This window comes from Oreochromis niloticus, linkage group LG14 (genome assembly GCF_001858045.2).
Source record: "Oreochromis niloticus isolate F11D_XX linkage group LG14, O_niloticus_UMD_NMBU, whole genome shotgun sequence".
NCBI classification, from domain to species: Eukaryota; Metazoa; Chordata; class Actinopteri; order Cichliformes; family Cichlidae; genus Oreochromis; species Oreochromis niloticus.
Window position 1 is genome coordinate 23,834,912 of NC_031979.2, and position 16,215 is coordinate 23,851,126.

Consider the following 16,215-nt stretch of genomic DNA (forward strand, 5'->3'; position numbering starts at 1 on the left):
TGAGGAACACGGTGGCACGATGGGTTAAGCATAGACTTGAGAGCATGATTTGAATGAACTGTGAAGGCACAAATAAGTGCTGACTTACATGTATTGCATTTAAAGCACATGCTGGTGTGACAGGCTTTAAACAGAGAGGGGAAGAATGCACATTTTTACACTTTCGTTTTCAAATCAGCTCGTCTCACAAAGACTGTACGCTCGCTGGCTGAAGGTGTTGCAGCTGGACAGCATTTGCATTTTGCCCACAGTAGCCAAATTACACCATTAACAGACTTTGCTAAGCTTTCTGCCAGCCTCATTTAAATGAGTTACTTCCCATATCTTCCTAGCACAAAGCTCCCTCTGGTGGATGAATAAAGCAAAGCACGTCACAACAAGAGCCTTTAAACCAGCAGAAAATATGTGGGTAAGGATTTATTTAGATAAAGAAGCTGCAACCGCTTCATTTTCATATTATTCTGATATGACAAAGAGGATCATATAAACACAGGAAAATGTGAATCTGAAGACCCAGTTTGGATAAAAATCCACTGAGAGAGCGTGGAGATAAATTATCATATGTTTCATATGACTGTGCGCCATTATGACTCACAGTTGGTACGTTTTAACCATGATAAACCATTAAACCACTGGATTTGTTTGCTCCTACATATCATCTGTTCGTGTCTGAATCAGTCCCCAATTTGCAGACAGTTCTAAATCCGGTGTGCAGTTGCACCGTTGTATTGCAAACGGGCCTTTATTTGATAAATCGGCTGTCGGCGTCACAATGTCAGAACGCCGACTGGTTAGTCCGTCATCATGTCGGCACCCTCTCCTCCTGTGGCATCCGTTAGACTCAGCTCCTCTAGCATCTCCGCCAGGGAAACGCATGGTGCTCCGTCATCATCAGTGTCGCTCTCCACCGGGATCTTTGACGCATCTGAAATTGAAAAATCAGCATCTGCTCATTAAGTGCCTCATGCATCATCTGTAATGAACGTGTGACACAACTTCCATCAGAACCTCAAGCAGCCGTTGACGGTAAATGAGCCGTAACCTGACAATAGAAACCTAAACAAAGGCTCTGAAATCTCTCTCGTGATGCTGCTGCGGGAGTAAGTCTGTGCTGCGGTCATCAGCTGCTCACCTCTGAAGATATTGACGTTCTTCCTCAGTGCCTCATCTTCCTCCAGGTCCTCCAGGAAGTCCTGATATTGCCTGAAGACAGAAAAGTGAGTTGAGAGCAAAACCAGTCTGGTTACTTTACAGAAAACGAAAGACAAACCACATGATACTCTGCGCTCTTAGTACACTAAACACCTATTAACTCCCTTGAGTCCTCGTTTCAGGTATCAGAAGTGTTTTTCCTATGTGGTCTACACCAGAGACGTGCGTGCTGGAAGTAATGGCTTTAATCTTAAGATAATAATAAGACCCTTTGGTTATTTAATCTCACCTCAAAGGGAGGGAGTATGTAATCAGTTCTGATTGTTAGCAGCCTATCGACCAGTTTTTAACATGTAATTTTCACATTTTATGCGTTGATAGCTCAAGCTGACTTAATTTTGGTGAAAAATTGGGTCGAGGTCAAAGAAAATGTTAAAGTAAAAAAAAACAGCTTAAAACTTTATATATAAAGGCACATTTTTTATGGATCATCTAAAACTTCACAATAATATACTAGGCCTTCGGGGACACGAGTACCTAGGTTGGCTAAGCATTTGACCTTCATTGCTAGCTCCAAAGTAAAGTCGACCTTGGGAAAAAAAAAAGTCAAAGAAACCATATTGAGTAATATATCATATCAAAGGGAGCGAGCTATAAGAGACACTTAATGTTTTCTACACAACGCCCTTCGATGTCACAATGAGACCATAACAGGCTGACGCCAGCATGACTTGACATCGTAAAACAAAAGTTTTAGTACAGCCTTTTACCTCTGGGAGAGTTGTGCCCTCTGAGCACTCTTGTTTAAGGGATATTTCCAAGGCGTTTCAAATTTATGCTAATTTTTTAAGAATACTTCATAAGGAGTACCCCCGCCCCCCACTTTTATATTAGATATTTTTTATTCACCTGAATATTAATGCATAATATTTAGTGCTGTCAATAGAAAAAAAAAACCAACTAATTAATCTCACAATTTTCTGTAATTAATCGCGATTAATCACAATTACTTGATCAATAGGCTGGTTGCAATTACATTTTTCAACTTTATATTTACGCTTGTAACTGACATTTATGCAATATAATGAAATAAATGCAGAATAAACACAAAGAATGTATGCTTAAATTCACAGAGAATTTGAATAGTTTTCAGTCTTTTAGCACAGGTTCTCTCCTGTGAAATACAACTTCAAAACAAAACTATATACTAATAGGTAAGTATACACTAATATATAATATATATTAGTGCTGTCAAACAATTAAAATGTTTAATCTGATTCGTCACAGGGTTACTGTGGATTAATTTTGATTAATCACAATTAAATATCATTCATTTTTATTCTATATTAATCACATTTCATTTTGCATGAGCAAACAGATTCAAGAAAAAAGGGAAAATATACGCACTTAACATGTTTATTGAACATTCATGTTAACAAAAAAACTGTAAACATGTATCCACTCTCTCTCTGTCACTCTTGGGGAGGCATGAGGAACCAAAGCTATGTAAAGCGCGTGTCCTCAACGATGTTAATAGGTCTGCAGTTTGTTGCAATCCACTCGGCAATTGTGTCAGTCAATATGTCTGAAGTAGACTTACTGAGTCCCCGATGCTCCGTGAGTGGTTTGTCGCAAGCTGGGTGACGAGTTAGTGACGTGCTAGCAGCATCCCCGACTAACATATGCTTCGCGTCAATGTGATATTTTAAGCTGGAAGTGCTTCGGTGAAAAGAAAATTCCTTCTTGCACAATGTGCATAATAGTTTATGTCGGTCGACTGTTCCGTCTTCTTATTTTTTTAATACTCAAATTTCCCATTGAGAGGGCCAATGTGCGTTTATCATCTTCCATATCGAGTTGATTGGTTCAGCCTCCCGTCACTACCAGATCAACTGCCCATTTGCACATGTGCGAAGGTAACTCTACCTCGACAAACTGCCCGAAGTGCGTTGACAGAAACATTTCAGGGATTTTGAGTCATTCTGCACTCCAGATGCGTTAAAAATTTTAATCGCGTTGACCGTGATGGCGGATTAATTTGCGTTAATTTTGACAGTACTGATAATATTACATTACATACAATACACTAAAATTACAGGTTTAGAAATTCTATGAAAAGCTTAAAACTAATAATGAATCATTGTAAGAAGTATTTTCTGTGTATCTGAGTCTGAAGCAGCTCATTCATCTGTTACGCCTCCACTGTCGTCCAAAAACACACATCAGTGAGCTACAGTGCTATATTGGTTGAAACAAATCATTAACACCAATAAACCTGACTTGTATGGGGTTTTTTTTGTTTTTGAGTAAAAACTATACAACTTCTGGTTGACCCTACAATAATGGAAGGAAAACTCCAACAATTAGATGACCCCTATGTACAAGCACTTGGCGACAGTGGGAAGGAAAAACTTCCTTTAAACAGGAAGAAATCCCTGGCAGAACCAGGGTCAGGGAGGGCAGCATCGATCGGCTGGGAGTGAAGGGAGGACGACAGGAATACAAAAAAAAACACCAAAAAAAAACCAAACAAACACAAAAACCACTGTATAAACATCTGAACACAGTCCCAAACAAAAGTGCTTTTTTAACTTTTAAGTCTTTAATCTTAGCTTAAAAACAAAAAACCCAAAACATTCCCAAGACAGCTTAGAGGACAATGCTTGTAAGCCACACATCATTCATCTCAATGAGCTGAACAGTCTTACCTCTCATCATCCGTGTCCATGCCTTCACGGTCTCTGGCCATCTCCTGCAGTTTCCAGTTCCTGCGCTTCACCCTCCGGCTGCGGTCGTAGCTCTTCTTGATCAGCACCTTTGATTGTACAAATGCTCAAATTTAACAACACACAGCATTTTTGTTCCTATGTGATTTAACAAAGGGATGAACTTTCAAAACTGCATGCAGGGTTTCATTTTGCCACTAGAGGTCAGTGTTAATCAAGTCAACAAATCGTGTCCGCTGAAGTGCAGGTGAGCCTTACCACATCAGGAACATGGTGAGGGTTCATCTTATTAAGGTACTCATCATTGATGTTGGAATTGGCAAAGTCAAACCTACAAGATAAGAAGAAAATTAACGGTTACGTGTAAACACACTGACAATTATTTATTTTTATTTATTTATTGTTATCTGACTGATCTGCATACGTACCCCAGCACCAGGTCTCCAATATTGAGAAGGTGGCCCAGGAATGTACGGCAGTGATACTGCTGACTGGTATTCATCTCTGATGTTTTCTGAACCCACACCTCAGCCAGGGTGTGCTGTATACACACAAACACAAAGAGGGAAGGGAAAATCCAAAATGTTTAAAGCAATCAAACAACATTACTCCTGTTCTTTCGTCCAAGTTTGCTCATTCAGGTGCATCAATAATAATGCAACACACACACAGAAAGACGCAAAAGAGCGACACGAAACTACACACCGCACTCGCCTCAAAAGAAACACTCCTGACTGTTTGTGTCGATTTGGCTCGAATCCAACATACAGGTTCAGGGATAATGTAATGGTTTGCTATTGATTTTACTTCCAAGGGAAGAGCAATGTTCCCCCATAATGCAATCTGTTCTGCACCAACACACACGCGCCCTTACCTTGTTGGACCTCATGCCAGCTCCAGCACCCAGCTTCTGGTCTCTGATGATGTCAATGTCCATGACTATGAACTCCTCCAGCTGTTTCGGGTTGAAGAGACCGTTGAAGGGGTTACGCCAGTATGTGTTCCCGTCCACCTCAGCAACTAGGGAGATACTTTTGATTATTTAGAGTAATTAATTAAAAAAAAAACCCCACATACTTAACTTTCCAGATATTTAAATAAATTTTTCTGGAAAAACAATACATACACTACTCAAAAAATATGAAAATAACACTTTTAATCTGAGTATAGCATCAAGTCAGTTAAAGTTCTGGGATTTTGACCCAATACAAGGCAAAATTTGGACCCTACAGAGGTTACACAGGTAAGTCCGACACTTTCAGGATGGCACATGAATACATTGCCAGGAGGTTTGCTGTGTTTCCTAGCAATCGCAAAAGGTCCTTATACCATCTGACAAAACAATCAGAAACAGAGTTAATGAGAGTGGCCCGACATCTTCTAGTGGACCCTGTGCTCACTGCCCATCACCGTGGAGTCCAACTGGCATTTGTCAAAGAATACCAGAATTAGCAGGTCCACCCTGAACATGTCATAGATGTGAAAGCCTTTGGAGGAGCTGTGGAAGATGTTAAGCTTGCTGTAACATAGATCAGCATTTTCAATTTAGTGGTGGGTCAGCGATAGTCTGGGGGGGGGACACATCCATCGAGCGGTGCACAGACCTCTACAGGTGAGGCAGCAGCAACCTGACTGCCAAATTGGGAGGAAATCCTTGAACCCCCTGTCAAACCCTGCTGTGGTGCAGCGGCTCCTGGGCACCTCCTGGTGCTCGACAATGGCCGGCCACATGTGATGACAGTTTGAAACCAGCTCATGCAAGGTACTGATATCGCTGCCTGGCCCCTCCCCCATGCTCGCCTGACATAAATCGAACAGAACACCTCTGGGACATATGTTTCAGTCCATCTGACAGGTTGCACCTGAGACTGTGCAGGAGCTCAGTGATGCCCTGGTCCAGATGTGGGAGGAGATCCCCAAGGACACCATCCATCATCAAGCACAAGCACATGGAGGCCATACAAACTACTGAGCACCATTTGGATTTGCTGTAATGAAATTTCAGTAAAATGGACTAGCCTGCCACGTCCTTTTCAATTTGATTTTTGGGGTGTATTTGAATTCAGCCCACTGTCAGTAGATTACTTTCTTTTCTGTGAAAAGATGTGGCAAGTTGAGCCTTTCAATCCTAACAAATTACCCAGCCCATATCAGTATAGATATCCAGCGTGTGTTTTCTAAATCTTCCTTTAATTTTTCTAAGCAGAGTATTAAAAATATTCCAAGTCTGATTTATCCATAAGTGCTTTTTCTTTCTGTTCATACTCTAAACAAACTAGACAGGAAGATTGTCTTCCTGTCCATACTGCAACCAAACTGTACAAGCAGAAAAACAGAAACAGATACTTCTGATACACCAGTTAATTGCCTTGTGCCGCTGAATCTGCTCGACAGCCTTGAGGCTGTTTGTGCTTTTCAACCAGCTAAAAAACTTTCTGCTCCAAATATAGCCTGCTCTTTGAAGAGTAATTAAAAACGTGTGTGCTGCTTCAAGATGTGGAGGACCATCCAGCCTCTCACAAAATGAGCGATTACGCCACACGCAGAGGAAGCAACCCATCACTAATTGTCTCCGTGCTTGTATTGGTAATAAGTCCCCCTAAATCAGATAACTTGGCTTTGATAGAATAAATAATGCAATCTGAAATATGTTTTGCTCTCTGGGAGCACGTCTAATATCGTGCTGTGACTGGAGAAGAGAGAAGCAGCCGAGTAAAATGACAGCGTGGAACATGTGGTCACCAAACTGGGGTCAGTCTAGTGCGGTTTAGGAGGGTGTCGACCAAGCAGCGACTGTCGGTAATGCAGGAAATACTTTTGGTGTTATGAACAATACAAGAGTGAAAAATAACCAACCTGTGGTAATGTTTCTAAAAGTGCAGATACTGAAAGAGGCTAAACAGAGTGCACAGACGCAACAACTGGTTTATCAAAGTCATATAATGAGAAACTACTCAGATGAATATTTAAATATTCAGCTAGTCGACTGTGACGATCGGCTTCTTATGTAATTACAATTTTAGTTTCTGATCAAATGTATTAAGTGCTAAAATCAGCAGTTTTTTTCAACAATGCTAATAAGCATTGGTAACAGACTTAAAGAAGTCATATTTAAATCTAGTGAGTGAATGCCATTGTTAATTAAAATGTCCATTATTTTTGAACCATCAGCTGTCAAACAGTTTATAAAATGTAAACGTAAAATGTGCTGCTAAACGTCTCATAACACAAAACTGCTACTGTTAATTACAAATAAATTACTGAACAATTTTCAGTTGAATATCTGCAGCGTAACACTGAAAGCCCACTAAAGCTCTTTTCTGAACTGAGTGGTTTCTGTCAGATTTCAGGGATGCTTCTAGAACAAAATGACTACATGTGCATCAGAAATTAGTGGAAGTTACCCATGGAAAAACCCAGAAACTACCATATCTTTATGTATTATACTGATGTGTCAAACTTGTCATTAAGGCCCAGGGGACGTCGCCAAATGTCGTCTTTACGGGGCAAAGAGTGAAGCTAATTGTGTTTACTAGGAGATCATTTATAGGAATTCAAAATAGGGATGGGAACTTTAAACAAACAAACAAACAATACTAATAACAACAAAAATTAAATAGAAGTATTTTTTAAGACAAGAAACTGTTTTAAAAATATTCATTTGAATTGGACACCGTTTGTCGAATTTAAGGCGATGAGAAGGGTGGATAGAGTCACGCCACACTTGTGTGTGTTTTAGGACTGTCACAGGAGGCCAGAGTACACAAAAAGCAGCCACACAGGCACAGCTAGAACATCTAAACTCCACACAAGAAAGGCCCGGCCAGCAGGTTCGAGCTCAAAAGCTACTTGCTGTTAGGTTTTATTACACTTTTTTTTTTCCTTTTCTTTTTAAAGGATGACAATTATTTACTGCACTTACAACTTAAACTATATCTCTGCTGACTGCAAGCCAACACAAATACGTGAGAAATGCTTCTACAATCAACCAGGTGAGCTGCAGACAGCGTGAGCCGTGGTGTCAGCTAAACGTGTCAAAACTCCTCCGTACTCACTCTGCAGGGTGCGGGGGTCGATCAGATGGATGGTGCTGGTGACACGGATGCACACGCAGACTTGACCCATGTTCCCCAGGCTCTGCGCCAGTCGAGGTGAAAGGCACACGACGTTGTCCTGGCAACCAGACACAACCAGAACACCGGGGGTCAAACTGAGGTCACGTGGAGTAAAAAGGCTTTGAACTTGTTTCAGCTTGTTTACCCAAAAAAGAGGACTTGACGTTTTCATTTAAGAAAACAAGTGTCCCTCCGTGGACCCCCTAGTATTGAAATATGAGGTGTTAACAAACCTGTAATGATATTTAAAGCATTGAACTGTAGTGGCATGCCAATCAACTACTGAAAATGACACCTGACAGGGATCAATTAATCCCCACCTTAATTTTAATTTCATTGCTTTTCCAGTTCAATCTAACCTGTCACCGTTAAACACAAATTCAACCCTTTTTATAAAGTGTGTATAAATGTGTAGGCCGTAGGAATGACGAGGACAGTCGGGTGTACCACATGGGTAACAATGAATCATGGGATAAAACCTAAATTCAACTAAAATGAGTTCCAAATATAAATGCAACTGTTTGCTGGATACCTTGCAGACCGGTACGATCTCCACGGAGAAGGTGCTCTTGTAGTTGTATGTGTTTGAGTGGATGTCGTGAGAGATGAGGCGCTGAGATGCCTTTGACCTTTAAAGTAAAAAAAGAAAGTATTAATTTTTATTAGTAATATTAAAACATTCACCAACACACGCGAGCTCGTTAAGTGTCGGTTGGACAAATGCTACAACAAAAGGGCCTAAAAGCACTAAGATGCTGTGCACACATGGAAAGGAAACATCCTGTGCAGATTATGATTATATAAACGGTTTCTGCTATGCAGAAACAACACTTGTACACTGTTTCAAATTAATTAACAACTTTAATATATTCCCTTTCTTTATAATAGGTTACATTCTCTTCCGATTCAGATTTATTACCGACAGGCTACATTTTGCTAACACCTGCTAGCTAATCATCTCCACTTCTACATACAAATTCTGAACCCCGACAGACGTCATCACTGAACGCTGTGAAGGTCGTGCTGTGTGTTTTCAGAGGCATGGACTGAAGCAATGTTTACCTGCAGGGCACGGTGCACTGCAAGAAGTCCACCATCTTCTGAGCGTGCTGCTTGGAGCCGTAGTAGAAATCGATGCCCTCTGCGAGAAAAAGCAATACCATCAAATACACTTCACCGATATATTTATCACAGGCGTGCTTCGCAGGTCATCCCCACGCCAAAGAACATATGCATGAAAACGGCACATACCACAGCGCAGATGAAGAGGAAAGAAAAATATGGCAGCCACATGTAACCTTCTTAAAGCTTTCAAGTCCCGCCGAGACACGGAGATGATTTAAACAACCCCATCGGGCCAAAATTCAGCTTAACAGTCCCATCCAAGAATACAGAGGACTGCTGCTGAGATGTCACTCAATGCACAGCATGTGAGCCTCTGCACATATAAGTATGTATGAAGTAGCACTTAGCATCGATAAGTAGGGTAAGAAACAAGCTTGCTCTGCAGGCAGCTGGTAAGGAACGCCCGCTCTGATTAGAGCGCACTGATTAGATGTACAACGCGTGCCCCTGAGAGGCCCACGCGAGGACAGCTGCATGGAGTTATTGGTGCCAGTGATATGCATGCATGACTGGCTGTCTGGTACGGGAAGAGGTAATTAACACTCGACACATCATTATGTTCTCCTTCGCTCTAACCCACATTAGTTCCGCTGGTGACAACTAGGGCAAGTTTCCCACTTTGCAGTGTAATTTGGGTAAAAGTCCCCACAGCAGAGACGAGGCATTTCCCCTTTAACCCTCGGCATCCCATAACAGCCGCGGCAGGCTGGCAGGTTTCCACTACTGCCTGTGTATAAACACATTATTGCAGACACAATACTTTAATATATTTAAATAATATGCACACATTAAAAAGAAACAAGTGTCAATTAAATATTTGTAATATTTTCATTTTTTTGCCCTCATTCACCTCAGGCAGTCTGTGTGGCATTCATCAGTAGTACATCTAGACTCTCAGTCCACTGTTTATATCAGCTGTCAACATGCCTGATGTGAAGCGTCCACGTCTATGTACTCTTGAGGACGCTGTAGAACGTCGTTGAAGGAGTCTGATACGAGTCGATCGAGCCAGCAAAGCTCATTTCTGACTGATGACAGCGACGCTGAAGTATGCTGCGGCTGTCCCCAACATTTCTGTCAGTAAGAGCTGCCGTTTTTGTTGGTGTTAGCCGCCGTTACTGAAGTAGATCTAATGCCGTCAGACTCGGGCAATTGGCGTATAAACTTTCATAAGATGCAAGAATATAAATCAACTGTTTATCATAGGGAAAGTGAGATTTTTAGGACACTCGAACCTAAGGTTAGCTTCCATAACATTATCTTTTAACCAGCTGCTGCCGTTACAGCCAGCTTATTGTTAGAAACGGGAGGTCTGCACATGTAATCTGCTGACAATATAAACTGGGAATAAAGCAGCATTTTTATGCACATTCCCACAGGTAAGAGCTCTGACTTTAGTTCAGGAGATGAGGCTTCAGCTGAGGAGGAAGAGGATGAGGTAGAGATGAGGGAGGAGAGAACAGCGGTGGAGGTGGCAGATGAAGAAGAGGAACAGACAGAGATGATGAAAAGATAAATGTATTAATCTTAGTGGCCATAAATATTTTGAAAGAGCTCTATAACAGACAGTCAATTCATTTTTTGTTTGTGTTTATCAGGTTCTCTCTCATTCTTAGGAACCTGGAACATTATTATAGAATTCTATTGGTGTATATAGCGTTGTGCACATAATCATAGATCATTGACCTACCATGTATTTCTTTAATGTTGAGGGTATTCTGGTGGAGTTTATGCTTCAGGATCAGCTGCTCCAAATAGTAGAAAGTCTTTTTGTGTACAGTCTGATGGACAAAAGAGAAATCTTCATCACAGAGAAATTCATACTCATCCCTTTAAATAGCACAAACCTCGATAACTAGCTTTGCATTTGCCTGTGAACACTCAACTTAATGGCATTCAATACAGCTGGGGTTTTTTTCCACATCTGAGCAAGTTGTTTATTTCATGCATCTACGATCTGCTGAGCCTTTTCTGTCATGCAGCTACAGAGCAAAAGCTTTTTCAGTGACTGGCTTTTATTATGAAGTGGCTGAGTTATATAATAACATAGTTTAGCTTCATAGTAACATAACTATTTATTAATCACTCAACTGCTAGTCTACGGTCTCTGCAGCAGTAAAGTTCAGTTTAGATCAGTTCAGTACGTCAGTACAGAGTGTCTTGAGTTGTATTTCCCAACAAAGACTCAGAGAGCTATGTTTGTATGTTTATATGAGACACTAACAGCGCTATATATAGAAAGAGAAACAGTGAATGACCCAAAAAAAACGTAAAAAGTAAACATTAGAAGTCAAATTTCATTCAGAAGAGTAAAGTCGAGTCAGTGTTAGTGGAAAAAGAGGCTTTGCACACATTTTTCAGCTTTGACCACATGCTTTACTTTTTAACACTTTACTATGACAACCAATTTTACAAATGTGCTGAAATATAACCATTCACCATCCACTTCAATAACTGATAAAATGGTTCATGGTTTATTTAAAAGTGCTTTTAAAAAGGTTGAAAACAGCCAGAATGGGAAAAAAGTTTGTACTTATTAGGGTGTAAGACCACAGGTATCTACCTTCTGACGAACTTGAACGACAGCCTTCCAAAAGTCTTTGGCCTCCACACGGTGGCAGTCGTCACACATCTGGGACTGGATGACAAACTCGACCACAAACACCTGTTGTAGGATGGCGCCATTCATCACCTGGAGAAGACAACAACAAGTCACACCATATGCTCCAACTTCAAGGGAAACGATGACAAAAACTTGTGGCTGAAATTCATTAAACAAACTACTCAAGGAGAGCATATTTGAATTGTTATGCTTGAATTTTTATGTGAACAGGGAGAACTGCAGGCAGAATTATAAAGACCCTCCAACTGCACAAACAAAAGAAACACAAGGCTCAGGTTCTCACTAAAGGTCAAGGAGATGCAATGACAGCCAATGGCGAGGCTCGCTACTCTCACATAACTCTGTCAAGAACAGACAGATCGCTTGTTCTTCTCATAAAACAACCTCAGGGTCACTTTGTAGTGGATGCACGTCCCACAACTTGTCACCACTTTATGTATATTTGTAAGATTATAAAAAAATTAAAAGATTTTATTTTAAACTTTCAGGACAAAAAGCACCTTGCCCATCTCATATCGCTAATTATAAATATAATTTTCCCACACATAGAAATGTCCCCCTGTTTTCTAACCTCTTTCTGGATGGTCAGTTTCATCTTAATCCTTTTGGAGTGCGGCTCTGTCCACAGGAAACCAGCATCGATAAGTCGCACCTGTGAAGACAGATGTTTTAGATCTGTGAGCACTGTCTGAGTATTGAGAAGTACAATAGTGAACTTGGTGCACATCATAACAAAAAAACAGATAGATGGGAAGGATGCTGTAACGTAATAATGTATCACAGAGTACCTGCTGAGAATACATCAAACTAGAGGGGTTTTAAGAGTACAACATTAAGGTTTTGATTAAACTTTAGTATCATTAAAAATGTAATATATACTTAAGGATATGAATTCTTAGCTTGCATGTGTCTAAGATGGTCCCTCTCCACACACAACAAAAAGATAATGCGCTCAATAAAAAGGCAGGACGGAAACAAGCAGCTTGTGAATCTCATATTACAAAGTGGCACTGGACACCCCCTTATATTTAATTTATTCTAGAAATCTTTCACTCATGTAGAAATATGCTATTCATCTTTAGTGACACTGACTAAGAAAGAGGCTTACTTTAGACATAGAGCTCTTTAGTTTTTTCAAGCAAAGAGCAAGCAGCTCCCTGGACTCCAGAGCACACTGTACCCAGGTCGCTGGAGGCTGCAAGTACCTGCGTAAAAGAGGAAATACATTTAAATAAAAAACACACCTTTCTGACTGCTACATTTCACCTGTAAATGCCTTCTAAAGAGAAACAGTGATATAACGGGTACATTACAGTGTACAAAACAAATACAACAGTTATGTGTGTGTTATTAAATGCATGAAACGCACCGTTCACACTGCTTGCAGAAATGCACCGTGACTTGCTTGGGGATTCCCTCTGAGATGTCTACCTGAGTGCGCAGGCAGGCCACACACATGTTGGCTGGGTTAGGAGGAATGGGGACACCACAGGTACAGCAGAGGCTGGAGGGGAGAGACGCCAAAGTCAGTGAAATACGAATAAATGATGAGTTGTTTCAGACCCTTTTGTTAATGATATATATGGTATATAAAAGGTTTCAGCCTCTTCACTAAAGACAGCATGTACATTACAATGTTAGATTTTACAAAGCAGGTCGCAGCTTATGTTGCTGCGTTTTTCCAATATTTTTCTCGTCACCTGAGCATTTTCTGAAAATAAAGAGTCACAATGTTCACCTTATTTGATGACATAATTCATCTCAGTTGTTCTGGCAAAATACACTGACAGTGTGCCATAATCAATTTAAAATCAAAAGCTACAGCTAGTTGTTATATTGGACTGAAGACAGCTGCAGCCCTTTTACAGCCTAGGGACATGTATTCAGATCAAGCCTATTATTTGAATAATAAATAAAATATTAATTATTTCAATCTTAAGTCTTAACAAAGACTGCTCCATGATGTGTATTCCACTAGTGATGTGCCAGAGAAATGCTGTCTTCTGAAAACTTTCCCACTTTTTGACAGGTTTGAGATCCAAGTGTTCTGAAGCTTTAAGAGCAGAAGTAATTTACATGAGAACAAGATGATAGTTATCAGAATCTGTGGGCTGCTAATCATTAGGGAATTTCTTTTGGTAACCCCTCACATAGTTACTGATACCAGAAATTCTGTGGTGTCCTACTGGTGTCAGCTTTATGGCGCTGGTAACCGGTTCTATTTGGTTAAAACATGTGGAACTGGTTCTAGATTGGCTAACAGCACTGGATCAGTAAGGATTCGAACCAAGTTTGTCAACAGGGCTCTTAATTAGGAACTTTTGGTCCAAATCAGCAACACACCCACTGAAAAGATAGTATATTTTATTTTACTGCTGTTGTGCTTTATGGATGATTTAATGAAAAAAACAAAACAAAAGAACAATCATTGTCCCCCACATGACTCCATTTTTTTTTGGTACAATAACTAAAGGAAGAAATTATGTATAACCTATGAGCCTGATTTAAAAATGTTGGTTAAAAAAAGAAGAAAAAAAAAGAAAAGAAATTTCTTATGCTACAACTTTGACCAGCCGCCTATGCCCTGTAGTCATATTACCCCTGAAAGTTAACCAAAAATGCACATTTTGATTTTTTTTCCCCAGTGAATTATAACAAAGCAGATCAAACATCCAGAGTACCAGTTGGCTCAGCTTCTTCCCATTACGTTACATTACAGACATGACCACTGGTGCAGTTTTGCTATTGAAGCCATGATTATACTGCTGCTCAAAGTTGATTACTAAAACAAATATACAAATATATACGAATATAATATACAAATATTTTGGTTGATTTGCTTGCAGTTTTCAAACAGAGCTTACATGTGTCCAGCCCTAAATTTTTCACGTTTCTATCGACTGTACTTATGATGTTATAACATTACAATGTTATGAGGGCTCAAAAATGCTGGAAGCCCAACATTTCAGCCCACCCTGAATGTATACACTTTGCATATGCTGGGGGGCCAAATCCACTTGAGTAATAGACACTTGAAAGAAAAAAATTCTTTTTCATTCCATTTCCTGCTGATTGAGTAAATATTACAAGTTGTACTACATAAAGAATAATATCATTAGATGTCTAACCTGAATCGAACAAAATCCTTTAGTTTCCAGATGACACTCAAATTATAAGTGAGAAAATAACTTTGTTAAAGAAATGCATATTTCTTTATCCCCAAATCACAGATTCTGGTTCACTTTTATGGTATGGGATGCCAAGGAAAATTTCAAGCTTTTATCTTTAATAGTTTTTAAAGATATTTACATTGAAATGTTACCATGGTCGAGCAGAAAACTTTATGACTCAACAGATAAATACAGGCTGCTGATGCTATGTAGTTGATTATCCTGCCTGCTGATAGTTAGCAAGCCAAATATCGGCCAATATATCCTGTGTCCTTGCCTCGTATTGGTAGTTTAATGCCACCCTTAAAGGAAATATAGGCTTTATAGTTAGAGGCAGAGATGCTATCCACAGTCTGGAGAACGATCTTTGCTGTTAAAACTCACACAGTGCTAAAGGGCTGCACTTACATGTTCCCCTGGCTGCTCGAGGCAGGAGCCTGCATGTACTCCATCCTTGCCAAGCTGAGTGGGTCTCAGGTGGTCCAGTTATCTCTGAGGACACAAACATGACAGATGTAAAGTTGCCCTGTCAACGCTGAAGCACAACACAGACGACTGGGAAAAAAGAAAGGGTTAATACACGTTAACCCAGATAGGCTTATTTTGTTTCCAAGCGTTCATTTAGGAACAGAGAGACCGATATCTAAACAACGATAAAGCTGCCCTAAGTACAGTTAGCACTGCTAGCCTGGCTGATGCTCTTGATACAGTGTGTTAGCACTGGAGGCTAAACTGCTAACTCTTCTGAGTGATTCTCAAAAGTTTTCGCGGAAAAACAAACACACAGAGTGGACTGAAAGTATTCAGTAGCTACAGCTAACGCGACCGAGTGGTGACAAAACTTACTGATCTTATTTTGATGAAAAATCCACAGCAGACAGTAAACGAGGTAGCCCCACGTTTTCTCCACGGAGTACCGAGAGAGGCTCGATGGCGTCAGGCAGGACTCAAGGACCCCGGGACTGTCTTTGTTTGCCTGAATACATTTCCTCATAAAAATTTAAATCAAATAAAAATGCCACTTAAAGACCAAAAAAAAAAAAAAAAAAAAAAAATCTATTACTTGTTTTTTTCTAATTTAAATCTTGTATTAGATAATCTGAAACGCTGATGGTGGTATATATAGTCATATATCTTAAAAAGCATAGTAAAACTATAAGATTATTACCAGAAGCGTTTTAGGCAATCAGTTAAAGATCATTTTAATGTATTATTGTGAAGAGGAGTTTAACATTTAACTAACTGAATTAAAATTAGAAAGTCTCATTTAATAGGTAAACAGGCATGCATAGCATAGAGAAGCT

The 16,215-nt window shown here is 40.0% G+C and overlaps 1 protein-coding gene across 1 annotated transcript; it reads right to left on the reverse strand.

Annotated features, from left to right (window-relative positions):
- Positions 1–388: 388 nt before the first annotated feature.
- Positions 389–15,893, reverse strand: nmd3 (NMD3 ribosome export adaptor). The gene is made up of 16 exons (XM_013277327.2): positions 15,758–15,893; positions 15,320–15,403; positions 13,111–13,245; positions 12,850–12,946; positions 12,313–12,393; positions 11,682–11,810; positions 10,809–10,899; positions 9,056–9,134; positions 8,526–8,622; positions 7,934–8,051; positions 4,753–4,898; positions 4,307–4,419; positions 4,137–4,209; positions 3,861–3,967; positions 1,133–1,203; positions 389–925 (listed from the first exon to the last, which is right to left on the reverse strand). The coding sequence occupies exons 2-16, from the start codon at positions 15,361–15,363 to the stop codon at positions 792–794; spliced, it is 1,515 nt and encodes a 504-aa protein (XP_013132781.1). The 5' UTR covers positions 15,364–15,403; positions 15,758–15,893; the 3' UTR covers positions 389–791.
- Between the last annotated feature and the right edge of the window lie 322 nt (positions 15,894–16,215).